The sequence below is a fragment of the Desmodus rotundus genome, chromosome 9 (assembly GCF_022682495.2).
Source record: "Desmodus rotundus isolate HL8 chromosome 9, HLdesRot8A.1, whole genome shotgun sequence".
NCBI classification, from domain to species: Eukaryota; Metazoa; Chordata; class Mammalia; order Chiroptera; family Phyllostomidae; genus Desmodus; species Desmodus rotundus.
The window spans coordinates 52,493,151-52,520,525 of NC_071395.1; the positions used below are offsets into that span (position 1 = coordinate 52,493,151).

Genomic DNA, 27,375 nt, shown 5'->3' on the forward strand with positions numbered 1-27,375 from the left:
TGTTGAGAGAGGGTTTCTGTGAGTAGACAGAAAAGGGAGGTTGGAGGTAAGGAACCCAGCAGAAAGGTGAAAGGGGAGGGGAAGGGGAAGGGACGGGAGCTGAACCTGGGCTGTGGGTGAGTATGGGGGATGGGTGTCAGATTTTCCCTTGAGGGCGTGGCAGGGTGTGAGGGGGCTGTGCTGCCTTGGGCCTGTGGGGCACGGGAGCAGCACCTTGCCAGGTAAGGTTCTAGGTCTGGTCCACAAAGACCCTCACCCCCAGGAGGGCTTAGGCATGACCCTTTGGCAGGTTTGGCCAGGCCTCCCAGGTTTGGCAGAGCTGGCAGAGCCACAGCCTGGTGCTGCCTTCCGGGGCAGAGTCCGGCCCTGCTAGCCTCACTTGCCCTAGGCTGCGGTCCACTTCGACTCTGTCTTTTCTGCCAAGGCCGGTAACTGTCCCACTCTCGACGGCCTTCCATTTCTTTTATCTCTTTTCTACCAACAGCCTTTGCTGCGCCCTGTCCCCTGCCCTGTCCCCAACCTGTGCATGGCTCAGAGCGCCATGCAAACGACCCCACCAAGGCCTGTGCTGCTCCCTGCCCCCGGATAGCTGTGACCCCAGGGAGCAGGTGCAGCTTGGGCTCCTCTCAGGGGCCACCAAGGCCAGGTGGACCAGCTTGGGGCTGAGAGGTATGGTCTCCGCTATCCCATCTGACTTTCATTCTACGATTCTAAAACTCACGAGGACCTATAGTTTGTGGTTCCAGCCTCTGAGCCTTGGCCCCCAGGCCCTCTGCCTGGAGTCACGTGGTCCCGGCCTGGCTTTCCTGGCCAGGTGCAGCGTTACTGATGTCTGCACGGGGTCCATGTGGGAAGGCAGAGGGCCAGGGCTCCCATCCAACTAAAGTTCTGTGTCTACCCTTAGGGAAATTTTCTTTTTCATTAATCAGAGGCATTCACTTGCCCATAATGAGTTAACGTGTGATATGACCTGGGTTTGCCGGGCCACCACTGGCGACATGAGACAGCGCCGGCACAAGGCTCCACAGGGCCTGGCCTGCCAGCCGTTCTCAATGAGCCACAGTTACTCCATAGGTGGCGTTTGTCAGGACACAACACACGATGATACCCATTCGCCCAGCCAAGTGACTGCCAGCCTCAAACGCAAACCGCCCTCCACGGTGTATGTGCACAGCGACACAGATGCTCATTCTTTAAAATACAGAGCACTCTGCTCTTTGGTTGGGCCTCTCCAAGTCTGCGGTTTTGACCTTGTGGGTGGAAAAGTGCTTGGCTGTCTGATTTCTAGCCTCTGAAATTGCCCAGGGAAGTTTTAAAGCCCTTCTGTGGTCACTTCTCTGCAGGTGTCGGTTCATCCCAGGGCTGTCTATAGGGTAGGGACCATGCACCAGGCCCTGGGCTGGCTGAAAGGCCCCTTGGGAAACCTTGCAAGGCACAATGACACATTTCTGGTCCCCTACTTTGCCACCGATGGGGCAGGCTGGAAAACAAGACAGGCAGGGATGCGAGAAAATGAGAGGATGTGAGGGCGCCTCTGCTGGCCATGTGCACCTGTGCGCCCCGTCTTCCCCACCAGGAAAGGACCATTTGCAGGATGGCGGGAGGCCAAGGGTCCCTGGTTCCTCCCCAGGGCTGGCCTTCCACCCAGACAGGGTGCGTGGAAGCCCTGGCCAGTGCCCCACACCGTCCCTGGACAGGCAGCCTCTGGCACTAGACATTCTACCGTTATCGATCCATTTCTCTGCATTGAGAATTGAACCCTCTGCAGACCTTCTTTTATGAAGCAAACATTTCGGGGAGAGGCAAGGCACAGACACATGTGAGCGACTGCCTTTTCTGGGATTGCTTTCAGCCTCGACAGCACAGGCCAAGGCAGGGCGAGGGCAGCAGGAGCAATTCCAGTGGGGGTGGCGAGGGAATAGCTGTGAAGGAAGCAAAAGGTGCAGGTGGCCTTCAAGTCTGTGGGACCAATTCCTGACCTGAGGACCAAATCCAGCTACGGATGCCTTTGATCTGAGAGCGCCAGAGCTTAAGTGCATTGAGTGCCACTGTCTCAGGTCTGCAGTCCACCTGCCCCTGACCCGGCCTGCATGCCTCACAGACTCAGGCTACCTGAGTGACCGCATGGGCCTCTGGGGCAGGACCCCCACACTTCAGACAGCCTGGCCTCCACGCATGTGTCCTGGGCTTGGGCACCTGCAGAAAGGGGGCTGCCTCCCCCTTGCTGGGGAAGAGACCCCTCTTCCCATTAGCAGGGGCCTGAAATTCCTCCTCACGCCCTCACCTGGAAAAGGTATTCTCCTGGAGGCACGTCAGTGATGTCCACCCACTGGCAGTCGATGTCATGGCGGTACACGTCCCAGCAGCCCATGGTGATGCCCTGCTCGCCAAAGTTGGCACACTCGTAATTCTTCTGGATATCTGCAGGCAGGTGCGGAGGGAGCCCCAGTCACCATGCACAAATGATGCCTCTGCCCTCTGTGCCACCCTCCCCACAAAGGACCCAAAGAGCCCTGCTGGTGGGTGACATCCCCAGACCCATCCTCAGAGTCTCTTCCTTCCCCAAGCCCCCCACCCTCAGCTTGATCAGAGCTCAGCAGCTACTGCGTCATGTGGTGTCTGATCCTCTCTCCTTTCAACAGACACCCTTGCTCGATTTTCTACCCACATCCCAGCCCTCCTTTCAGACCCAGCCGGGGTTCCCTCCTCCATGAAGCCTTCCTTGACCATTCTGGCCCACCTGGCCCTTCCAAGGAATCATTAGCCTGAGAATGAAGCACATGCTTATCCGAGAAAGCTCTGGCATTATTTGTTTAGCTTCATGTGGGTTTATCTTGTCTCTCTCTGGACAATCAATACTTGGATCTGGGCTCGGGTCTGGTTTCTCAGCCCGACCTGACTGGGCCAGACACCTGCATGGCACACAGTAGGTGCTCAACACCCATTTGCTACACAGTTTCATGGCACACAGTGGCCGTCCCATTTGCTGAGAGCTGCCGCTGTAAGCAGAGTTGGGCACTACTCTAAGCACTGGGCATACTGAGAAAAACCCTGTGTCTTCCCTCGAGGAACCCCAGTCTCGTGAGAGTGGCAGGTGCACCCACATGTGATCACAGAGCAGGTGGGCACTGTGAGCAGAGTGCTGTCTCTGTCTTCGGGGGCAGAGAGTCTGGGGACTGCAGAGGGACTCCTTGAGCTTGAACTTGAAGGGTAAGAGCCTGAGGGGCAGGGGCACTTGGCCTTGGGACATAAGGAGAATGGCTGTAGTAGCCAGAGAGGGAGGGGACTCTGTGTCTGGTCCAAGGGTTTGGGCCTTACCAGGGAGACGGTGTGGCCCCACCGGTCCCCATCAGCATAACTCTGGGGGGTCCAGGCCTTGCCCACACCCTCAGCCCCAAGCATGGCCATGGAAGCTCCCACAGAGAAATGTCAGGTTGGATTTGGCAGTGGCCAGAGTGGCAGTGTCCAGCATGAGACCTGGGCTCTGAGCCAGGTGGGCACCGCTATTAGAGCATCTGAGTCCTTGTGTAGCCCCTCAGCACTCCCCCCAAAGATACCTCCTTCACATTCTGTGTCCTCCAAGCAGAAGCTGGCCTTGTGGCCCTCTGCCACCTTGGTGCCATTTAGGTTCAGGAGATCGTAATAGGTGAATACTTCCATGCTGTGGTAGTGCCTGGGGTGAGAGACGGGACCGGGGGGTCAGTCTGGGCAGCAGTTGCTGCCTGCAAGCCACTGCCTGGCTGGCAATTGGCTTCTGGGAACACCTTGAGTCACATGGTCCAAAGGGGTGGCCGGTGGGAGAGGAGGGGGTGGCGAATGAGGTGGTACCACAGTGCTTACGTGGGCTCCAGAGTGGGGCAGCGGCCCACCTTCCAAAGCCTCGGCTCCCCGGTCAGCTACATGGGAACACCACGTGGAAGGCGGGGGTGCTGCGGGGAAGGGCACTGGGCCTGGCACACAGTTGGCTCCGTAGGTCACCAATATTTGTACCAAGTGCTTCCACTGACCACCCTAAGCCTACGGTGGCTCTCACAGCCCACTCATTGATGTCTTTGGAAATTAAAGTGGGAATGTCGTGGAGAGGGAAAGAGAAGGGAATGGGGAGCGTCTGTGGAGTAGGGGGAGAGGCCGAAGAGCAGGCACCAGGCGTGAGCCAGGGACAGGCAGGCAGGAGGCCGGAACAGATGGGGCGGGGGTGTCGGCTGCAGCTGCAGTGAGCAGTGGCAGGTCTGTGCTCCTTGCCTGGAGCAGATAGGAAAGGCAGGGAGGACAGCTCTGGAGGCCTGTGGGAAGGGGTGAAGCAGAGGACAGAGTGCTTGTGCAGCCCGGCCGATTGGCTGTTTACAGGACGGCGGTCTCTTCACTGGGCGGGGCAGGAGCGGAGAGAACCCACTCAGATCCTGGGAAAGTGATGCATTTGGCTCAGAACACACAGGGGCACCTGGCTACTGTGGGGCCATCCTCAGCTGCAACACCTGAGTCACAAGTCCGCACCTATGGATCACACCTGTCTCTCTCCTTACAGGGGACATTTGGAAAATGGGGAAAACAGAAGGCAGGGTACCTTGGCATGGGAGCAGAACCACTTGTTCTGTTTATGCGTGACCTGAGTTGTCACCTCCGGGAAGAGGGAATGATGCGGTAAGGATCCAGTAGGAGAAACTGTAGAAATACCTACGACGGGGCTTGTGACAGAGGGGTCCTCAGTACCTGTCAACTCTCTCCTTATTACCAATCCTCCCTGTAGTGATGGGAGGAGAATTTTCATTACTACAGCCACCACTACCATTGCTATGATTATCCCCAGGCCCAGGGTGCTTCCTCGCTTCCCAGGCCTCCCGTCATGGTTGGCTCAGGCTCCCTCCGCTGGAATACACAGTAGGATGGAGGGAAGAGGGGAATGAATGAAAAGGGTAGGTTTTCAGAGAAGAAATTAGAGGTTCTTTTCCTCTTCCTCCCGTGTTTGCCTTGGCTAAAAATAATGTCATAACTTCCTACGCTGGGCTTTTTCCAGCTCAGTCAGGTTTCTGGGTAAAATGATGCTGAGCTGGGGGCCCACCGAGAACATTCACAAGGACACGTTTTGTGGCAGCTGAAGTGATGATGTTGAAAGTCTCTTGGTTTCTTGAAGGAGCAAGAGGAGGCATGAAGTCTGACTCACTGCCTAAACCATGTCTGCATCTTTCAGAGAACAGCTTCTGTTACCATGTTTACCAGCTGGAAAGACTGAAGAGAAATAGGTTTATGTTCCCTTGTCTAAACACAACGCAGACGGAGGCCACAGACAAACTGTTGTGAGGCTGACCTTGTCCCGCTCCCCCTGCTTCCTGCAAACTTGATTTAAGAGTCGCCACAGCACTTCAGTTTTCCCCTGCGAACACGGGGAATAAAATGGCTGAATAAAATGGTTGGAGCCTCCCAGTCCTAGCTAGTGGCAGTCCTGGGGCCTCCCCACTCCCTCTCCGGTGTGTGTGGCATCACCCCCAGCAACACATCTCCCTCCCAGCCGGCTGGCTGCAGAGCCCGGGGCACCCCCCCGCCCCACTGCCCCCGGGAAGGTGGGAAGCATGGCCTGGTGACGAGGGTGCACCTCCTCTCTCCAGGATGCCTCGTCTCGACCTTTGGAAGGTTAAGAGGGGGCTGATCCATGGGGCAGAGATAGGACGCTTCCCTGGGGAAGAAACGCCAGAGCCTGAGGATACTGACACTTGAAGGAGGTCGTTCATGTGATCTGGACAAAGGGATGACTTCTTCCAGCAGATTCCAGAGCCCCGCACTCGAGGACACGGTACTCGTGGAGGAAGGCGGTGATGGACGCATGCTCCACGACAGACAAAACCAGACCAGAGAAAGGCGAGAGGCTGGAGTGTATTCTTTGCTAGCCTAGGTCACTGGGGACCCAAACAGAACTTGCAGTCAGAGAATCAGTGCACATTGTAGTGGAGACGTTTCACTCGCCATCTTTCCTGTACCTGCCCCCCCACCCCATGCCCCCTGTGCCTCCCGTGCCTCCAGGGTGGATGGTCCTGGCCAGCGCTCAGCTCTGGTGGGACAGGGCTCCTGCCCCATGGCAGGGCGTGTCCCAGTCTAAGGAGGTGCTGCCACACGGGCAGGGGCCCTTCCACTCACCCCATCCTGCCTTCCCGAGGCGCTAGGCAGCCCCTCAGCTGGAACAAAGGCCCACACATGTGACAAGGGCCTGCACTTGGCTCTCAGAGGCCATATCACATTTCTGGGGCTTTCACCCAACACGGGACTGCTCTGCACAGCAGGGAGACAGGGTGGAGTGAACAAAAGTCTCCCCTCTGTAGCAAAGCCCTTCCTGACTCGGAGGGCTGGCACAGGCTGGATGGACGTCTGCCTCTCTGCTGCTCCAGCTCCCAGCCGCTCTGGGGCGGGCCAGCCCCGCGACCCGCTCTGTGTGCGTCTGTGCCCTGCTTCATCTGGCCTGTCAGAGCTGGGGCACTATACGCCAGGTGCGCAGGTTTGGCCCCTCTCTTCAGGGACACAAGAAGCAGGAGGGGCACCTCATCAAGACCATCAACCAAGATAACGTGTAGGAGAGAGAATGACGCAGGGCATGTCCTCCTCGCTTGCTTGGGGAGGAGACGCCTGAGGCAGTCAATCTCTGTGTCACTTTGGGGCTTTCAAAGAACATAGCTCTGTTCCTCATTGTAGCACCAATTACATTGGGAAGGGGATAGTTTTCCTCATTTGCACTAATTTGAGCCAGGGTTCTCAGCTTTGGCTCCATAGATGGGCTCAGAATCTGCCGAACCAGGATGTTAAATATCCCAGAAAAATTTTTTTTTGAGTGGAGGAAGGGCCAGCTTTCATCAGACTCCCAAAGGGACCCAGTAGAGTTTGGGGGCCAGGAGTCCTGTTGGAAGGTCCTTCCACAGAGCCCAGAGAAGTCCCCAGAGCTCTGGAGGCTCGGTGGGGGCTCTCTCATGCTCCCTGGGACGCTAGGCTCACAGGTCCTCAGTTACAGAACAGCAGGGGAGGTCTGAAGGGACACAGGCTCAGCCACATACTCCTTCCCACACAGCCCTCCCACACCATCTACTGGAACATCTGTAAGCCCAGAAATGAAACAGGCCACAGGAGGAGCAGGGGCGGGCAATCAGAAGAAGCTTGCACAACGTCACCACGTGTATTCTCAGAGGACAGCCCATTCGTGGGAGAGCAAGCGTATGTGACACGGAGACCCCTACCCAGTAATGTCTGGGCGGACCGTCTAGTGTGGGGCAGAGACGCAATTACCTTCTACTTATAGACACTCAGACGGTAACAGCCCCCTCGGGCCCAGGCTGCTGCCACGTGCTCCAAGGAAGCCAGGCACCAATACGGTCTCGACTTCCCTTTTACCCTCGACTTCCACCCTGCAGAAGACCAACGTGCTTCTACACAAGGAGCAAAACTTTTTTGGCTAATGAGGACTCTCAGAACACACAGAGAGTATTATAGAGGAAACTCAGCACCCGTAAGTTCTACCACAGCCCTATCTTTTGAAACGAGTTGAACAAGTGTACCCCCAAACTGAGTCAAATGTAGCGAGGCCATAAGCTAGCCTGTGATAAAGCAGCCAGAGAGATTTGTGATGAGGGGTCAGCGGAGGTGACAGGAAGAGCACGCGGTGTGGGCTCAGACAGGCCTGAGTCAGTTTCCCTACGAACACGAAGCCTCTGTTTCCTTACCCGTGAAAGTGAGGGTGCCCCATGCCTGGCACTCAGAGGGCGTCAAGAAATGTTTGTTCTTGTGCCCCTAACAGTGATCCCCACATTTTTGAGCTGGGAGGAGGCCAAGAGATAAGCTGGACGGGGGTGTCTCAGACTATGATGGTCACACAAGTACCTGGTGACCCTGTTAAATCACAGATCCTACCTAAGTCAGCCCCGGGCCCTGGGGGGCAGCGCTGACAGCAGATGCGCCAGCCCGTGGCCTCACTTTGAGAAGCAGGGACCAAGTGCAAAGCTCTGGTGTGCGGCTGGGAGTCTGAGCACAGGGATGGGCACCCACTGGACCAGCTCCGTGGACCCTGGGAGGGACTGCGGCCGCTGTGTCGAATGGCAGGGGCCTCCCTCCCTTCCCTTTTAAAAGTGAGCTTGCTTCTGTTTCCAGTTTAGGTCTGGGCAGGAAAAGGTGAAGAAGCAGGGGCCACGACTTCTGGATTAGAGTAGGAATAAAGGCAAAGAACGAATGGGAAGACTGGAGATGAACGGGGCGGCCTCTCCTGGCTCCAGCTGGGGATGGCTCTGGGATTTCACTCTGTTCCTACCCGGGATTTATAGCCCTGGGATCAGACCCACAAATTGAGGCCTGGAAGGGACATGAGAGGTCCTGGGTGATGTGGCCCAGCTGCCTGGTGTCACACAGATGCTTAGAGGTGCAGCACTCTTGAGACACCAGGCCTCGTGACTCCTGGGGCTAAAATGCTTGTCCCCAAACCCACTGTCTTCCTAGAAATATTTTAAATACATCCCGGTATTTAAAGTATATTTTTAAATGACCTCAGAGTTCAATTACTGCCGAACTTCCAAGCGCCCTGTAGAGCACACACTTGGGAACCACGGACAAAGTTTGTTTCCTTACGTGAGAGGCACGTGGGGCAGGAGAGAGCCTGGGCTTGGGGAGGGGGAGGGGCCAGGGCAGCTGCAGCGGAGAAGGGCGGGCCAGTGTGGCATACAGACTCCCTCTGGCTCAGGGAGACCCTGCCCTGGACCGTGTGGCCTCTGTAAGTGATCGTGTTTCTCAGTCCCATATGGGCTCTGCAGGACGAGGGCTGGGACAGCTTGGGGACGATGGCAGGGAGGCCTTACCTGTGGCAGTCATGCCAGATCCACGCATGGCGTCCATTCTTGGGCCGGAAGTCCGACTGGCCGTTGTTGTGGATCTGGGAGGAAAAGCGCAGCAGCCGCCGGTAGCCTGTCCTGGGGTCGGTCTGGGCGGCCGAGGCCGAGAGGCAGCTCTCCTCCATGGCGCACTGGAGCATGAACATGGGCCGGTCCTCCAGGTAGGTGGTCTGCTGCACGATCTCCGCACTGAGGACCAGGTCGGGGGCGGCTGCGGAGGGTGGCATGGTGCTCAGGCCAGATGCAAGGCCCCTCACGCCTGCCCAAGTCCTTGACTTCTGATCCCTGAACTGAGGCAACCTTCCCTGCTCACCACCTCCTCCCTGTCCCTGCCTGGCACCACCTTCTGGAACTGGCTCATGATCTCCCTCTCAAGGCCACCTTTCTGCAGGGACACCACCCCAAATTCCTCTTTCCCTTCTCTGGGTGTCCCCTTGGATACCTCTCCAGGTATCAGGACAAAACTCTGAAACTGCGATCCAGGTGATGGGTACATGAGGATTCGCTCTGTCATCTTCACTACTTTTGAGTGGCCTGAGATTGTCCATAATAAAAGCCAAACGATAACAAGGACGATGGCAAGCAATAACAATGTTCCCTCTACCCAGAAAGAGAACCCTCTTAATTCCTTGGGCTGACTCTTCTGGGAGCCATACAGATCTATTTTTCCATGTGGGTGATACTGTATATAGCTTTGTAGTCTGCTTATACTGTTTCCCTTTCAAATATATCTTGACATATTTCCTTGTTAATAAATATCCATTACAACATTTACTACATCGCTACGTAATATTTAATTCATAACCCTAGCCCATATTTTTCAGATACATTGGTTGCTCGGAATTTTTCCCAGTTAAAGATAAAGTTGCCATAAACATCCTGTAGTAAATCTATGTATATAACTTGAATGATTTCTTGGGAATATACTTCTTTCTGTGAAATTGCTGAGAGGAAGAGCTGCATTTTTTCCAGGCTCTGATGCTCATTATATTGCCAGTTACCTGAACAGGTTCTTCCGGTTTCCACTCACACTGGCTCTAGGGCTGAGTTTTAAAAGGGCATCTTTTAAACAGTATGGATTTACTCAATTAGCACATTGCACATAGCAGGTGTTTAAAAAATTACTGATGGCTACAATCTGTATTTACTGTAAATTGTATTAGGATTCACTTCTTTACAAAAAGACTAACGGTAACTGTAAGTTTCCCTTTATAAAGGAGATTACATTGAACATTTCTAGTACATGCCATTTCACAAAAAATATTATATATGAATTATTTACAACAAGGTCCATCTCAGAAGAGCATGTGGAAGGGCATGCAGGTGGGTGTGGGGCTAGGAGTGAAGACAGGAATCGGGGGCTTCCAGTGGCTGGGAACTCTTTCCTCTTGGAGGACACTCACCAGGAGGTGTGCGGAGTGTTCCGGGCGCTTTAAGAGAGGGGCTGAGAGTCTCTTATTCGTTGTCTGTACACTAGTCAGCACTCCGTGGACAGCCCTCTGCTTACCTCTTTTTGAGAGGAGGCCAGCTCTGCCTCCAGGTCAGGAGTCTCAACATAGTGGGGCCTGTGCTTGGCTGGTCCCCAGACCCCCTTAAGATCCGGGACGTCCACCAGAAGCCCATTGGAGGCACGCCTTCATGCACCCACCTGCCAAGCGTTATGATGGAACTGCTAAACAAGGCAGACCTCGTGCTCTCGCAAGAGAGACGGACAGAAGCAGCATTAATTGGTCACAACTGCGGCCACAGCTTGAAGGAGAATAGGGGATATGTTGGGGATTATAATGAGGGCACCCAGTCTGGGGAATTCAGGGAAGACTCCCTTGGACGCAGTCACCTTCTAGCTGTTCCCTGGAGGATTAACGGAGATTAGAGGAAAGAACTCTAAGGTGTGGGAGTAGGGAGAGCATTTCAGGCAAAACAAGTAGCACAGGGCAGGTCCCTGAGGTGTGAAAGGGGGCAAGGTATGTGGTCTGGACAGTAAGGAGGGTGGGGGTAGAAGGTCGCCTGGAAAGTTTGGATGCCGTGGGCCGGGCTCGCTGAGTGCTATGGGAGAGCATGGGTGGAACTTGAACAGAACGGAGCGTGTGTGTGTGTGTGTGTGTGTGTGTGTGTGTGTGTGTGTGTGTGAGTGAGAGAGAGAGAGAGAGAGAGAGAGAGAGAGAGAGAGAGAGAGAGAGAGGCAGGCACCTACTCTGGCTCAGGGAAGGGAGGGAGCTGGGGGCACGTGCCACTGGGGGACCCAGAACACAGGCAGAGACAGTGGAGTGGAGGGTGTTGAGACCACAGAAAGGTAGAAATCAAGATGGAGTGAATGTGGGAGTAATGAGCAAGACAGAGATGGGGGAGGCCTCACAGATTTGGGGCCTGAGAAATGCTGGGTCAGGAAAGGTAATTACAAGGGGATGCCTAGAGAATAGCCTTTATCTCTCTGAATAAAGCATTAAGTCACATCAGTGTTTCTGGCCCAAATAGCTACTGCCCCCCTGCAGACTCTGGGTGACGCCATCAGCCTAAGCTGAGGGTTTCTCTGAGCAACAGCACCTTGAAGCTCACTTGGGGCCTGCAGTGAGGAGTCTGTGCAGGGCGTTGCTTATCCAGCAACTTGCAGTCCTCACAGTAAATTTCCTTCAAGCTTCTCTTGACTCATGGGTTTGCTTCTATCTCACGGATACTGTGAATTATATTAATGAACAGTTTTCCTCTTCCCTTTGGCTGCTAGGAAGCTCACTGTGAAATTTACAACCTCTCGGCAGTACATGTACGGGACTCTATAACACATATTTTTAATTCACCTCTCTCGGATCCATTTGCAGCCACTAACTTTTTGCCCATGTCTACTTTCTTTTCACCTGCTTTTATTTGATGCTATCTTGAATTTTATTTAGGTTTATGTCATCTAAATATACTTTGGGAACAAATGGTCTATTACAAATATAAATGAATTAATAAGCCAAGAAAAGGCCCCTGAGAGCAGTGAGACTGGGTCTCTGTGCTTGGGTGTATTTCCCCTGCAGGGCTGGTGAAGATGAGGATCTTGTCCCTCCTCTCAGACAGGACATGCTAGCTTGGGGTGTCTGCCTGCCCGAGGCAGCCAGCGCTGGCATCCAGAGTCCTGCCTCACGGGGTTAGGATATGCTGTGCGAGTCTAGAAGGGGCTGATGGGAGAATTGATCTGGCTGAGCTCAAGGTTTAATCTTCTCCCTAGTTCTCCATGATGGTAAATGACAGTGCATCACTGTTTATTAAGCACCTGTATATAGTCATTGTCATACTTGAATTTTCAGCTTCTAGAAAAAAAGACGATAACTGCAGACCACAGGGGTTAACCTAGCTTTGCTGAGATCAGCAATAAGTGGCTGGCAGGGTCTGGTCTCAGGGTGCTGGGCCAGACCCTGGGCCTCTCCTGCCTCCCTGATGCACGAGGGAGTGGTTTTGTATGGCCAGGGGCAGGGGCCCGGAGCGTGGCACGCCTGCAGGCCCTCCTCTGGCCCTCTCGCAGCCTGGAAGGGAAACTTCACTAGCTGGGCCATTCTAAACCCTTGGTGGGGCTCCCCCTTCTGTATTTTAAGTCTCTCTAGAGTGCCTGGGGGTCACCAGGAAGCCAAATCGCCTCGAGGTCATGAAACAGAAAATGATCTGCGGAGAAAAGTAGCAGGAAGAAAGCAGGCTGGCGAGCACGGGCGCCAGGCACCGGCTGCATGGCTCACTCACCTCGGAACCGTCCTCTGAGGAAGTGTTCTGCTCAACGTTCCCGCTAAGAACAGGAGTTCTCAGCCACAAACCTGCCGAAGGTCACTTAAGTAGTCTACAGTGACCCCGGGATTTGAACCCGAGGCCCCCAGACACCCCGGTTGCTCTCCTGCTTTCTTCCACTCCCACCCCCACCCCAGCCACTATCAGGCATGGTTCTGTGGTTCGGGTTGGGGGAATCCCTTTTGCCGTTTGCACCCAACTTCTCACTTAACTAGAATTAACCTCTGCTCTCCTCTTTTGCTTGGCTCATGGCAGAGGCCCCAGGGCCTTCAAGGAAGGAATAACCAGGGGGCTCTGGCCCCTTCCTGGAGCCTGGCAGGGAGGGTGGACACGACCCCCCAGAGACTCTCACTTTCTGAGCAGGCAACTCCAGCCCCATATTGCATTCCGCCCCGGGGGCAGGCCACATCCTCGTCGTGGCGACAGTGGGCCAGGGACAGCTCCGTTCCCGAGCACTTCACTCCGCTCATGACCACATTGCTGGCATTGCTGTTTTCGTGCCAGTACCAGGTCTCCTGGAGAATTGACAAAGAAATGGTCAGCACGTGACCTTGAGTGGTCACTTTCTCATATTCTATCAACGTTCAGCCTCACAAAAGTCTCAAAGCTTTATGATCCCATTTTGCAGATGGAGACGGCTAAGGCACAGAGAATCATTTACCCAAGTCGTACAGTTTGTTAGTGGCAGAACGAGTGAGAATCCAGGTCTTCTGCCCATGAGACTGGGGTTCATGTGATGACACCCAACCAACTGAGCCGCATTGGCCAGCACAGCGGGAAGAATTTTTGAAGCCAAACACCACTTGTTTCTCTTCTGCCTTTCGGTGGGGGCAGGAGCTTGGCTGCCTTCAGCTGAGTCACTGTCTTTGAGGAAGGGACCTGGGTGAGGGCGCAGCTGCTGTGACAAGGGTTCTGGATTGGCTTAGAAATATAGCAGCCCATCAGTGGGAGAATGCATGAGCGTGGCCTGCCGCTGTGAACATGTTCTGGCCAGAGGGGCCTCCAAGGGAGCAAGCTAAGGCATATGGTGTGGTGGGCCTTGGCCTGGGCAGTCTCTACTACCCCTTAGGACTGAGCTGCTTCCCTCTGCAAAGACACATCAGGACACCCCAAGATTAGCCCTTGTCCTAGGGTGAGTCCCAGTGCACAAAGCCGAGTGGACTGACCTTCTTTCTGCAATGAGGGACCAGGGAGGGTATGTGTGTGTGTGTAACCCCCACCCAAGAACTCAAGAGTTGTGAGGGGCAGAACCGAGGTCAGGATGTGTTTTCTGCCTCCGAGCCCCCAGCCCTTTGCTCTCCTCATCCTGGGCAGCTGGGGAAGGTCCATGGAAGACAGAGGGTGGGGGATGGCTGAATAGAGGTGGGCAGGATCAGACTGGATGGAGAGGCCTGAGGCCAGGGCTTCTCACCTGGAAGGCGTTGCTGGCGAACCCCAGGCCCAGCTGCCGGCAGACCACCATGGCCTCCACGATGCCCCAGCTCTCGCCGCACACCATCCCCCATACAAGGGACGCGTTCCTCTCCACCAGAACCTCCACCCGGCCCTCATAGGGGTTCCGGCCCCCATGCAGGCGCAGCTGTGGACAGAAAGGTGGGCATGGTCACCAGTGGGGGATGGAGAGGAGGAGCAGTCCCACTGTATTGCCATTGGTCCCAATTCTCCCTAGCCATGAGGTCCTGCCTGGGATACAGTCAGATTCAACAGTATCACTGAGAGCCTACTGTGTGCCAGCATCGTGCCCAGCCTGGTCTTACATATCAGGTCCCAGCACACTGGGGCCCTACAGCCTAGGTAGCCGGGAGACCCACGGACCACCACTGAATACCACAGCAGAATCTGCCTCTGCTCCCCATGAGACACCCAGCGGGGGCTGCTCTTAGAATCAGACACTTGGTAGGATGCACTCAGGGTCTCTAAAATGTCAGAATTCCCTAGATTGCTTCCTGGGCCCTCTTGTTGCCACACCCTCTGCGTGGCTAGTCCCAGCTCCGGACCTCATCTCCTCCCGCAGCACCCCTGCTGTCCTTTCCACCCAGAACTCGCTGCCAGAGACCCAGAGAGCCAACCGCCTACTGGATAATTACACTTGGCACCTCTGAGACCCCTAATCAGAACTTGTCCTCTCTTCTCTTTCTACCCAAACCTGTGCTGTCTCCCCCTCGTTCCCTGAGTCAGCTAAAGTCACTACCATCTCTCCCAGGGCAGCCAACTTCCTATAAAAGGCCAGCTGGGAAATATCTGAGGCTTTGTGGGCCATAAGCACTCAGCTCTGCCGTGTAGTGTGCAAGCTGTCACAGATGACATACCAAAGACTGGGCGTGGCTGTGTCCCAATAACACTGTATTTACAAACACAGGCAGAGGAATGGGCTTGGCTGCAAGCTCTGGTCTGCTCGTGCCTGCTCGATTCTGTTACACAAGTCAGAAGTCTGGGAACCATCCTCAACATCATCCCCCTCTCCTAGCCCACATCCTGGTGGATTTTATCCCCCAAGTCTCTCACCAACCCACCCACTCCCCTTCTTCCAGGCACCACCGTCTCTGGCCTTTACTCTTGCCTTCATCCCCTTCAAAGGGAAGAGAGAACCCTGTCCGTTAACGTACTTCACAGTATCCACGAGATGGAAGCAAGCCCATCAGTCCAGAGAAGCCCATTCTCTACTCAGACGCCAGAGGCATCTTTAAACAGCACCTGAGCTGCCACTCCCCTGCTTAGAACAGGTCGGTGGCTCCCTGGGGCCCCACTGCTCCCCTCTGCCGCCTGTCAAGTATGTCCCTCATCCTTGCTCCCCGACCTCCAGGCACAAGGGCCTCCTTCCTGTTACCATGGCTCCCTGACTCTTGTGACCGTGTCCCACAGGAAGTCACACATTTCACATGGAAGCCCACTACATAGAGAGGCCCTGTCCTGGTCGATCTTGTTCCTCTTCCAGTCTGACGGTCCCCTCTGCTGGGGGTCAGCGCCCCCTTACATTCCACAGCTCCCTATTGTGGTTTTCTGTTTTGTGCAAGGCAAGCACCTCACTTAAGCTTTGGTTACGAGGCATCCCCTTTCAAGGAGCCTATCTCAAAAAAACACATTGCCAGCCATTCGACTGGATGAGAAGACAGCCCCCCCGGCTCACTGAGGGTCCTTTATCTCGGAGATCTGGGTTGATTTTGATAACTGACATTTGGGCCACTTTTTTCTCTCTTACATTTTACATTCAGCAATAAAAAGTGAGCCCACAGAACCCTAGGACCTCACCCTTGACCCCAATAAAAGCGGAACCCCAGCCCTGGGTGCTCTCTCTCCATCTGTGACCTCGCTGTGTGGCCCCCGCACTGTGTAATTTCAGTCCTGTAAGTAATAAATCTTTGTGTCTTCAAAGTTCTCTGATGGTTATTGCTGAAGGGCATCTTGCAATCTTCATAAGAACCACAAGGGCCCAGCACAGAACACGTATATGTCTCCTTAGCATTTGTGACGATTATAATTACACGACCTTACAATTTGTTTAATGTCTGTCTCTCTGTTAGAATATCAGCTCCAAAGGGCAATGCTGGATTTGTCTGCTCTTCTGTGTAATCAATATCAAAGACAGCATCTCAGGAATGTTGGGTATGCCACAACTATTTCTGGAATGAATGAATAAATATATAATCATTCCCATTAAGTGAAGGCATGGACCAACTTATATGAGCTCAAGCAGGGAGACCTGAAATTTGGGGAAGGGCTCTAAAAAATGTAGACCTTAATCCAGATACCTCACCTTGCTACCCTTTGAGCTTCTAACAATTCATGCCTTTGGGATAAGGCATGACATCTCCAGGAATCCGTAGCACTGAAGCTGTCCAGTCAACCGTCCTTAGCAACAGTACAATAGCTGACCGATCCTTAGCAACAGCATGACCCTTGGGGCACGTCTTCATTCCTATTATGGACTTAGGGGCTGCAGGGGTCAATGAGGTCAGCTGGCAGACAGACAAGCCAAGGGTGGCTATGATGTTGCATCTGCCTCCCAGGGCTGTTGAGTAGATGAATAAAATGAAATAGTTCATGGAAAGTGCTCGGCAAGGCCTGGTCCCAGGAACCGCTCATGAGATATTAGACACCATCATAGCAATGGCCATTATTAGCTGGGATTCCGGTCAGAAAACAAGACTCTCTTCAGAGCAGACAGAAGGGCTCAGAACAGGCAAGAGGCCTGGCCTTCAGGAGGCCGATGCCGGCTTTCCTGAGTGCCGCTGGCCTTACTGTGACCGGATAGACAAGACCAGCTCCACGTCTGTGGCCTTCATCAGCCACTCAAGGAAAAGTCAACTGATTTTTCTAGGGATCCTCTCTCACCTCCTTTATTAGAGGGACAAACTGAAGCCTCAGAAAGATTAAGGGATCAGTTAGTGAGTGGTTGTTATAAACCAACTTGTGTCCTAAAATTCGTATGCTAATCCCCAATGTGACTATATTTGAAGAAAGAGCCTTTCAAGAGATAATTGGGTTAGATGAGGTCATATGGGCGGGGCCCTCAGCCAGAATGACTGCTGCTCCCACTAGAAGAGGAAGAGACGCCAGGGATGCACAAGCACAGAGGAAAGGCCAGGAGAGGATACAGTGAGAAATCTGAAAGCCAAAGAGAGAGGCCTCAGGAGAAACCAACCTTGCCAGCACCTTGATCTTGAAGTTCCAGCCTCCAGAACGATGAGATGAAAAGTTTCTATTGTTTAAACCACCCAGCTCTGTGGCGTTTTGTTCTGTCAGCCCAGCGTACTAACAACGATAAAACTCAGAAGTTTCAATTCTGCCCAGTGCTGTTGCCAGTACCTTTGGGGCCCAAGCCCGGCCCTATGGAAGCCTGACTGTCTGCTGTGACGAGAATTGGTGCAGGGATTTCTTCCAGAGGTGACTTGCCAGGGAACAAAACAGCAGATCCAGGTGTAAAACTCTCCCACACTCTACAGTTGAGAGCAGGGGCCACCTCCCAGAACTGGGTGCCGTGAAAGGGTGAGGGCTGTTTGTGCTGGGAGTTCGGTGCCTCTGCTGGCCTCCCTGGGCCTGGCTCAGCAATTCCCACCATAACATAGATCTCTCATTTGGGTTGAAAACCCCACCCCACCCAATCTGTCTGAAGTGAATGGTGCCACAACACGCCAGCTCAGAGCATGCCGCCTTTTATAGCTCTGTTACGGCTACTAGAATGCTGCTGGGTAATCACAGATGGCCAGCCTTCCTACCACTGTGGGGCTGTGGCCCACACGCCTGCTCACCCACAGTCCTGCTCACCCACAGCCCTGCTCACCCACAAGCAAATGCATGACTTGGTCAAGTGCTATTTGGTTCATATTTTTGGCCTTGGGGCAATGAGGTACACACAATGTGTTGTGGTTGACCATTCAGTAGTGCTTTTGGCATACTGGTAACAAGGTCAAGAATCACTGTCCAAGCAGGACCCCAGCTAGGGAACCATTCTGCACCCTGATGTGTCTGCATTTGCTCATCTTTAAAATAAACACTCAAGAAGCTCTTCCACCGTGCCACCCACCAGATGATGCACAGACCTGACCACATTCATGGCAAAATGAAGAACATTAAATAAGATGTACTGGGCCATTTGGTAAGATTGGACAGACCTCCCAGCAAAGAGGAGGAAGTCATCTGTTGGCTACTCTCATGGGCAAGGTCATCCAAGCTAGGAGACACAGCGTAGGTTTTTCGAGACCCCTGTCTCAAGGTGGGAAGGTGTGTCTCTGGTTTAATGCTATTAAGGTTCCTTTTTCTTTCTCTCTGGTTACCAAAATCCAGTCTTCTGTACCCAAATATTGTTTGCATTGTGCTTGCACCTGCATGATTTGCAGACCTGCTGTCAATGTGGTCCCTCTGGGTCCTTGGAAGGACCCATGCCAAGGGTGTCCCTCACAGAAAGGGCTGAAATGCGACCACACCACACATCCCCTGAGTGCAGGGTGTGACAGACAGTGGGTGCTCAACATCTGCCACCCAGGACAGCGGCACTTATACGTGTGTTTTCTCTTTTGGCACACATACAAATGCTACGTGGCCCTGTCACTAACAGTGATGACAGCAGGGCCTGAGCCCCTCCGGAGTTCATCACCAGAGCACCCTAATACCACCCACTAGAAACCTTCAGAGTGAGGTCACTTGGTCTGTACTCTCCGGGGCCTCAATGGTCTAGACATAACACAGTTCCCTCTGTGCGACTAGTCTCTTCACCTTCTTCTGGAAGCCCATGGCAGGGATGTTGCATCTCACACCAGCATCTTCCTCGTGGTTGCAGCCCTGGGACTCAGCGTTGAATTTACAGTCTATGATGGACTTCTCGTTCCCAGCGCACTCAATCTCATTGAGATGGATGGGTCCTATCCCTGGGGAAGAAAACAAGTGTGGGCTATGAAGGCTTCCAAAGGAAAGTTTCTGGAACTGGCAAGAAAATCACAGTTAATAAGAACACGCCTCTCCCATCCTCAAAACTCTCCCAACTGCCTCCCACAGTCAGCTCAATGGCCCGCCTTTCCTCCCTGGAGAGAACGGCCCCTTGTCTCGGAATATACTTCTCCCACAAGGGCTAATGAGGGTTGGACCAACTTGTGTGACCTTGGTCTACTTGCTCAGCCTCCTGAATATTGTTTTCTCCCCTAAATGAAGGAGATGGACTGGAAGACACCTAGGTTTCCTCCCCAGCTTTCACCTTCCAGGTATTTACGAATCAGAAAGGGGTGGCTATCCCCAGCCAGTCGGAGTCCCTTTAGGGAACTGAGGGTGTGCTCAAATTGGATGATCTGAAGAGAGTTAGAAGAAGAGATTTTAAAAATAAAGGTATGAACAGAGTATAGGGAAATCACACAATCACAAAGGGCAGTCCTGGGCTCAGGGGCTAATAGCCTGGGGCCACTGGAAGCAGCCCCAGGCCTGCAGGTGAGCAGAGGGTGGTGACAACTGAGAGCAGTGTAGAAATGCACCTGATGGGAGCTATTAACCCTCAGTGAAGCATACAGTGGCCCGCAGGGACCTTGTAATAAATACCTGGCCTCTCTCCGCTGCCCACCTCCAGCCTGCCACCAGTGCTCCCTGCTGGCCACACCCAAGCATGACTCCCAGTTTTATGAGCAAGTATGGAGAGTGGAGCTGGGGGCAGATGAAAGAATCCAGCAAATGACCAACAGTGAGCATGCAGGAAGCTTCTCTTACAGGTGCTGAGATATCAAGGGGAGGCCTCCCACCATTGGAGAGAGAGAATTCCCAGTCTGACCAGCCTTCAGCTCAACTCAGCTCATAAAACGACCTCTTCTGTCCAGCCCATCACGACGGATCGGAGCCCAGTTCTTTCCAGGAGCTTTGGGCTACATTGACGGCCATCTTGTCCCTGCCCTACCTGTGACCTTTTCCCTCTCCTTACCCTCACCACCCTCCTTGCCCTCATCACTCAAACACCTGTTCAAACCTCCTGTCTTTATGGCAACTGTCCCCTGACCTCCACACCTCCCTCCAGCCTGTCACTTTTGTCCCCTTCAGAGAGAACTTGAAGGCGACACCTGTTTTGTTCTCTATACTTCCACAGCCAGCAGCAGGATTATCCCCAGTCTGTTTCCCTGCCAGCCCTTCCCCCTCACCGGCAAGGGCTCCTCTGCCCACCTGGTGACCCTCATCAGAACCCCGGGTCATCTCTAGTACTGCCTCCATTTTCACCGACACGCAATCCATTGCCACGTCCCATTCACTCCCCCAGAGCCCAGTGCTTTTGCTCTCTCATTCTTGATACCACGACAGCCCTGCCACCTCCCACTTCGACGAATTCAGCAGCTTCTAGCCTCCCTCCTGCTTGCTTATTCCAAAACTTTCTACACGGCAGCCCAAGGGGTCTTCTAATACAAATCAGATCACGTCCCTTCTCACCTGAAATCCCTGCAATGGCTTCTCACTGCCCTTCCTGGCAAAATCCTCAGTCCCCAGATGGCCTGGCAGGCCCTGCGGGATCTGACTTCCACTTAGCCTTCTGGCTCTGCCAGCTCCTCACCCTCAGCCACATCATCTTTTTCGGCTGCTCCTTGGAGCCATGTGCTTCCCTCCACGCGGACCCCCTGCCCGGACCATCTTTCTCCCAGTCCTCACCAGCTAACTCCTGCTCACGCTTCGGGTGCACAGCTTCGATGCCATTTCCACGGAAAGCCTTCCTGACCCCATCTCAGCTGGGTCTTCTCGGGCAGCCTCCCACTGAGCACTCTGCTTCACGTTCAATGTCTGCCTGCCTCCTCACCAGGGTAGGCCCCACAAGAGCAGGCGCCATGTCTGTGTTCCCTTTGTATCCCCAGCCAGGCCTTGGCAAACAGGGAGTGCGGCAAACAGTATTGGAATGGACACGTGGACTACACTGAGAAGCTGGTGTATGTCTGCCCTGTGCCAGGTGTCGGGACTCACATATGGAGAAGGAAGGCCCTGCCACAAAGAGCCTGCAGTCAGTTCGTGGGGGAGGCAGACATTTACACAAAGACTTATAATACGATGCAGTCAATGGCGGAGGTGACTGCCTATGTTTTAAACCCAAAGGGAGGGCCCCTGGCTCTGTCAGAGGGTTCTGGAGACGCCAGTATCTAGGCTCACTGAGGCCAAAAATTAACTTCTAAGAGCCACCTGTGGTAGTAGGTAAGTGCCAAGTTCCAGTTCCTTGGAAATTTCATAAATGATGGAGCCTCCAGTCCCTTAGAATTTTACAAAATTAATGAAAGCACATTGCTAACTATGGCTGGATGCATCCAAAGACTCAGAGTGGAAAGGCGGAGACATAGTACAGATCCTAAACAGGGCAAGCCGAGGCCACAGCTCATGAATTAAGGTGAACACAGAAATGGGCAGCAACTGTGGACTCCAGTTAGATCAGACAGAACCTGTTGAGTGATTGTGAGGATGAGGATGATGATGATGGTGGTGGTGGTAATGAAGGTGGTGGTGATGGTGATAATGGTGATGATGGCGGTGCTGATAAGGATATCTAATATTTATTGGGCTTTCCTGAAGCATGCATATTCCTGGGACAGAGGGGCAGGGCACAGAGATAGGAAAACCAGTGTTTACCACCCTCTTTTCCGCACCGCCCAGTCCTGCAGGAGGTTGGGCAGGGCCGGGGGCATCGGTGGAGGGCCCTGGCCTGGGTGTCCAGCTGCAGCATACCCAGTGGGCTCTTCAGTCTCCTGGCTGCTTTTGTTGACCTGGGTTTGATGTGCATTCTGACCCCCAGCTTTCCCTTCCTCCTGGGTTCTGACTGGACACTGAATTGCTCCTCAGCTCCACCTTGGCCCTGCTCTTCCTCCTTGTACAAGCTCTGGCCCCAGATGACCAGCGGTCTGGGGCAGGAGAAGGGTGCTGCAGCAAAGCCACGCCCCACCTCTTGGAGCAAGGTATGGACTCTGGACCCACAATCAACTCTGCAGGTTAGAATCAGACTTTTAAGAGCCAGAAGAATAGAACAGGACATAGCAGAGTGCCTTGCATGTTGCAAAGATTAGCATCACTTCACAGTTTTATTTCAGCTGTACCTGCGTGCATGTACGCCACCTGCATCCCTCACTGGGGGTTGCAAGCAAAAGGGGGTGAAAGCTAATGCTCTAGAGCAGTGATTTTCAACCTTTTCCATCTCATGGAACACATAAACTAATTCCTGAAGTTCTGCAGCACGTCAAGAAATATATTTTTGCCGATCTGTCAAAAAGATCAGTATAGTTTTGATTCATTCACACCAGACAGCTGTGATTGTATTGGCTATTGTCATTTTTTTAATTTGACAATCTAAGGGAAAAGAGGTCAGTGTCCCTGACTAAATAGTCAGGTGTTGCATGTGTTAAAAATTCTTGCAGCACACCAGTTGGAAATCGCTGCTCTAGAGCTTCCCCATCCGATACAGCAGCCCCGGGCACACAGAGCACGTGGAATGTGGAGTCCAGACTGAGATGTGCTGTAAGTGTGGAGTGCGTCCTGGGTTCCAAGGAGTCAGTGCACAAAGTGTCAGCTATCTCATTAATAGCATTTATATTGATTTCATATTGAAATCAAGATATTTCCTATCTGCTGGGTAAAGAAAATATTATTAAAATTAATTTCACCCCTTTCCTTCCTTCCCTTCTTTCTTTCTTTTTCTTTCTTTCTTTCTCTTTTTCTTCCTTCCTTCCTTCCTTTCTCCCTTTTCTCTCTTTCTTCCTTTCTTTCTATGTAACTACCCACCCCAAATTTAAAATTATGTCTAGAAAATGTAATATTATGCATGTGGCTTGCATGGCCTTTCTGTTGGACAGGCAAGTCTTGACTGCGGACACTTCTTTACCGAGTGTTCACCCGGCTGACCCTGCTTATGCAACTGCAACCCATCCATTCATTCATTCATTCACTCTTCATAAAATGAATGTTCCTGGAGCCCCACGAGCTGGGCAGACTCAGCACTAAGGACATGGAGATAAAAGACAAAGGCCCTCCTGCACGCAGCTCGGTCATGGTGGTTGGAGGGTGCATAAGCAGACAGCTGGGATGTGGCGAGTGCAGGGCCCCGTGGCACAAAGTGCAGAGCTGGACTCTGACATGGCTTCCCTGCCGGGGAAAGTTTCAGAGAATCACAGGAGGCTGCAGCCAGATGGAACCTCTGACATCATGAATCCAGCCAAGATCCTGAGGCCCAGAAGGTCGCTCGAAGTCACTGTGCAAACAGCGACAGGGTTGGGGCAGGACTCAGATGTCCCGACTCTCAGTCATCGCTTTCTCTCTGCCCTCGCTTGGGTGTGGTCACTTGGTCTATCATCCTGAGCCAGGACTGAGGGACAGATCCCATCTGCTCTGTGATTTCACGTTGATTCTTCCTGTCCACCAGTTTGAGTCCACCCCGTGAGGCGGCAGAGAGTAAATCATCCAATGGTTCTTTCAAGAACAGCACCCAAAACGCCAAACATCTCTCTCCCAGAGTTCCGCAGGCCCTCGGGACCTGGTGGCTGCTGGGCAGGGAAGTAATTAGGTCTAAGAGCACACAGCCAGGGGACATGGGATGTTTCTGCCACCCAGTGCTTATTTATTCCTCAGAATGAGCTGTCCTGTTGGCCTTGGGAGAGCACAAGCCATCACGCCAGCCAATCAGGAGCATGAACTGTAGGAATGTTTGAGATCTGAGGGAAACGGAAATAGTTCACCATGACCAGGGAGGAGGAAGACTGTCAGACTGCCAAGCGGCACACTGTGACATTACAGTCCACCCTAGACCCCAAACTTCTGTGCACACCCAGGAAGTCTGCAGGATTGGAGAGTGAAGGTAGAGCAGCGTTCTTGATGTGAGCCAGACTGGGCGCAAAGGGAGAGGCCCTTGTCTGAGTCAGAAGACTGGGGTTTCAGCCTTTCTCTGCCATTAGCTGTGGGGATGACCTCAGGCTTTTTGTCAAATCCCTCATCTTTTGGACCAGATGGCCTGGGACTCTCTCTCCAGCCCACTGGGCTATTATCTCCTCTGGGCTGTGATCTATGACCTCACCACATTCCTTTCTGTGGGGCAATGGCCCCATGTCTGACAGAATGGAAACACCTCTGCCCACCGGATAGGACACCGCATAACTCACCCGGGGCCCTTTCCTTCCTCCCCACCCGCTCCCCACCAGGGCAGGCCTGGGCCACTGCAGCCTCCCCGCTGGTCAACACTGAGGGGCGGGTGTCTGTTGCTCAGCCCACAGTTCTCCAGGAGTGGGCTGGGCACTCACGGGGCTGCAGTTTGGGGCGAAGAGACTCCTTCTGAAGGCCCAGGGCTTGCATGGGTCAGTGGTCCCCTGGCTCGGCGGGAGGGGACGCTATTGTCATGTAATGTTCACAACATTACTCTCAACACAGTGACCTACTTGTAAGTCTCCTATATTTGGTTCTTTTCTCAAGTGGAAGATTTGTTCAGGACACTTAATAAGAACCAGGCCCCTTCTCCATAGCATCCCATGACTAGCAGGAGAGAGCCACCATGTTCCCAATCTCTGGTGGCAGGGAGCGGATGTTTGTGGGGCGGCGCCAGAGGGGAAAAGTAAGAGCACATTGGGGATTCTTTTGCGCCCAGGGTGGTCCACGGCCTGACGAACCTGAGGTGCTTTCCTGGGGCACCTTCCCGAGAGTTCCAGTTTCTCAGTGGGGCAGCTGGGAGACCCCCATTAAAGTATTCACTGGCTGCTAATATGTTGTCTCATCTTGGTAATTTACTCCCTTCTTTGGGCCTCAGTTTCCAGATCTGGAAAGTGGGGATGCAGTGTTCCCCAAGGCACTTCCCGCTCTGACTGCCCGGGGACAGGCCCGAGACTCCCTAATGGGAGCATCTGCTGGAGGTGGGAGGAAAAGAAGGAAGAGTGGGGAGAGCCCTGGGCCAGCCAGCTCCCCAGGAAGACAGACTGTGGATCGTCCTCCCCTCTCCTTACCTTGCCCCAGCTGGGAGCCAGTGATGGCCTCTTTGGCACTCCCAAAGCCCAGCTCTCTGCAGACCACGCTGGCAGATACCAGGTCCCACTTGTCATCGCAGATGGTACCCCATTCACCGTTCTTGAGCACCTCCACGCGGCCCTCCCCAAGGTTGGCGCCGCCTCTTAACCGCACCAGAGGCTGCTAAAGAGACACACGGTTCTGCTGAGTGTACGCACTGAGACATGAGCAGCAGGTGGTCATGGCCCATTGCCCTCCCTTCCCAACCACCCCCCTCCAAGCCGGGGCCCCCAGGCCAGGAACTAGAGCTGTACTAGATGTGTATGTGTGTGCGTGCGTGTGGCAGGGGACTCTGCATCATCAGCTCATTCCTCCAACCCATGCTTGGCTCAAGGACCTTACCACCAGCCCTTCCGTCCAGCCCCTCATCCAGAGCCTCAGGCTTTAGAGCTACAGAAAGAAGCTCCCAACCCCAAAGTCTGCAGAGCCCAGCTGTATCGTCCTTCTCCCTGGCTTATTGCAGTGCTGTAACACCAGGGCTCCTGCCTGCCCACCCCTCTGCTGCTGTCACCCCTGACTCTACTCCAAGTCCAAATCAGCCCCACTCTTCAGAAGATGCAGACAGGGTGGGCGGTTCCTGTTAAACACCCTAACTGCTCATGGACAGCCTGGAAGCCGTATCTCCTGTGGGGTCTACTCCACTGCACAGGCGTGAGACCCGCTCTCCACCAGCGTCATGACCCCCCTGGATCACACGGTCTTGATGGGACCCAGGTCGCTGCACTCCATCTGCCCACATGCCCTGGCCTGCATCAGTTTGGTGCGTGCGTGTGTGTGCCTGTGCGTGTGTGTGTTGGGGTGGGGGACTCTGAAGGCTTCAAGGCTCTGAGTTATTGCTGACTGTCATTTGGCTCAACACAGAGGGACGAAGGGGTGACTATGCAGCCATTCAATGTGCATTGCATCAGACTGGTCACTGTCCTACTGTGTCGTCCTCAGCCCAGGACGCCCTTCACCCCACCTTCCACCCCCACTGATGGTCCAGCCAAAGCAGGCCTGGTTGGAGGCGGTGTCTTTAAACATTCACAGGTATCAGCCACCTTGAGGGCTGCGGGATCAAGTGGGACCTGTGTCTCTATCCTCCGCTGAGGTTCCCCCTTGGCCACACCTCTCCCCTACCAACTGTGGCAGCACCCAGTTTTACTGATTGTAGGAAGTCCTCTGACCCTGTCACTGGGGGAGAAGAAAAAAGGGACAGGGGTGGGTGCAGAAGGCCCACTGGTTTCAAGAGCTCTGCTTCTAGCTTTAGAAAACAAGTAAAACTGCTGGCTCCACCCGTTTCCTCCCCCCACCTCCCTACCCAAGCGGTCTAGCACCATGCCAGAGCCCCTCCCCATGCAGCGGACTGTCCAAGAACCCCGCAGCAGCCTGCAGGGGCCAGGCAGAGTCACTGAGGGAAAATATGATGTCAGGCTCCCTTGCTTTTTTCCTTTTTTAATTGGCTTGGTATGAGGTCGATTCCTTTGCTTTAAACCGCACAGTAAAAGGGATTTCCAAACAGTAGGGCCTGGGATCTGGGTGACGAGGCACTGCAAACAGTTCCCACACCCTCTGCTCCCTGGCTGGGCTGCAGCAGCCACGTCACTCCTTGCCTTTAAGGCCTCCTCTTTTGTCCAAATACACTGCCCCCAGTCTGGGAGGGACCCCCGGTGTGATTTATCTGTCTCCTGTCCTGGTTTGACAGATGAGTGTTGTTGCCCCCTTTCTAAAAGCAGGTCATTGATGCTGGCAGGGAGAGGCCATCTGGGAGGGCAGAGGGGAAAGGCTGGAGGGCAGGCGATGAGAGGAAAGGAGACAGAAGGGCGCTGCCTCTGCCAACAAAACCTGCCAGGCTTGGGGAGGGTCTGCTACTCCGCCCCACCTCCTGGACACCCCATCCACCGCCACTGCGACCTTTCCCCCTCCGCTTACCCGGCCAGGCCCAGAGCTGACTTGGAGTTCACCCCTGCCAGCTGGCTGATCCCGAGGTCCCAAGGTTTTATCTGGCACAGGGAATCTTTTCCTATGAAATGCTCAATGCTCTTTCCTACTCCTCCCTCTCCTTGTGCATGTGTATTTGCTACCCACTATTCCCACCCACTGGCCCCATGTTAGCAGTTTCCAGAACATGCAAACCCCAGAGACCCTTTAGTGGACAGATGAAAAATAAAGAGTAGGAAAAAGGAAAGCTTCTTCCTGATTTCCAAGGGAGGCAGAACGCTGCCTTTAGAGACACGCAAGCCCGCCCTGGCTGGGATGGTTCCCTTGTGTTGGGAAATCAGCCTGCTGAAATGGGGCGTTCATGTACATGAGG

The 27,375-nt window shown here is 53.8% G+C and overlaps 1 protein-coding gene across 2 annotated transcripts in view; it reads right to left on the reverse strand.

The window, feature by feature from the left end:
* The window catches only part of LOXL2 (lysyl oxidase like 2), a 92,031-nt gene that overhangs the window by 3,084 nt on the left and 61,572 nt on the right, over positions 1 to 27,375 (reverse strand). Inside the window, exons 6-12 of one of the 2 annotated variants that reach the window (XM_053911079.2) lie at positions 25,022 to 25,202; positions 18,822 to 18,973; positions 14,020 to 14,187; positions 12,961 to 13,123; positions 8,820 to 9,063; positions 3,558 to 3,673; positions 2,285 to 2,421 (exon numbers count right to left, since the gene is read on the reverse strand). In XM_053911079.2, the coding sequence (XP_053767054.1) occupies positions 2,285 to 2,421; positions 3,558 to 3,673; positions 8,820 to 9,063; positions 12,961 to 13,123; positions 14,020 to 14,187; positions 18,822 to 18,973; positions 25,022 to 25,202 (1,161 nt within the window). Of the gene's footprint in view, positions 1 to 2,284; positions 2,422 to 3,557; positions 3,674 to 8,819; positions 9,064 to 12,960; positions 13,124 to 14,019; positions 14,188 to 18,821; positions 18,974 to 25,021; positions 25,206 to 27,375 lie in introns of both variants that reach the window. The other variant, XM_053911078.2, reaches the window with a different exon arrangement.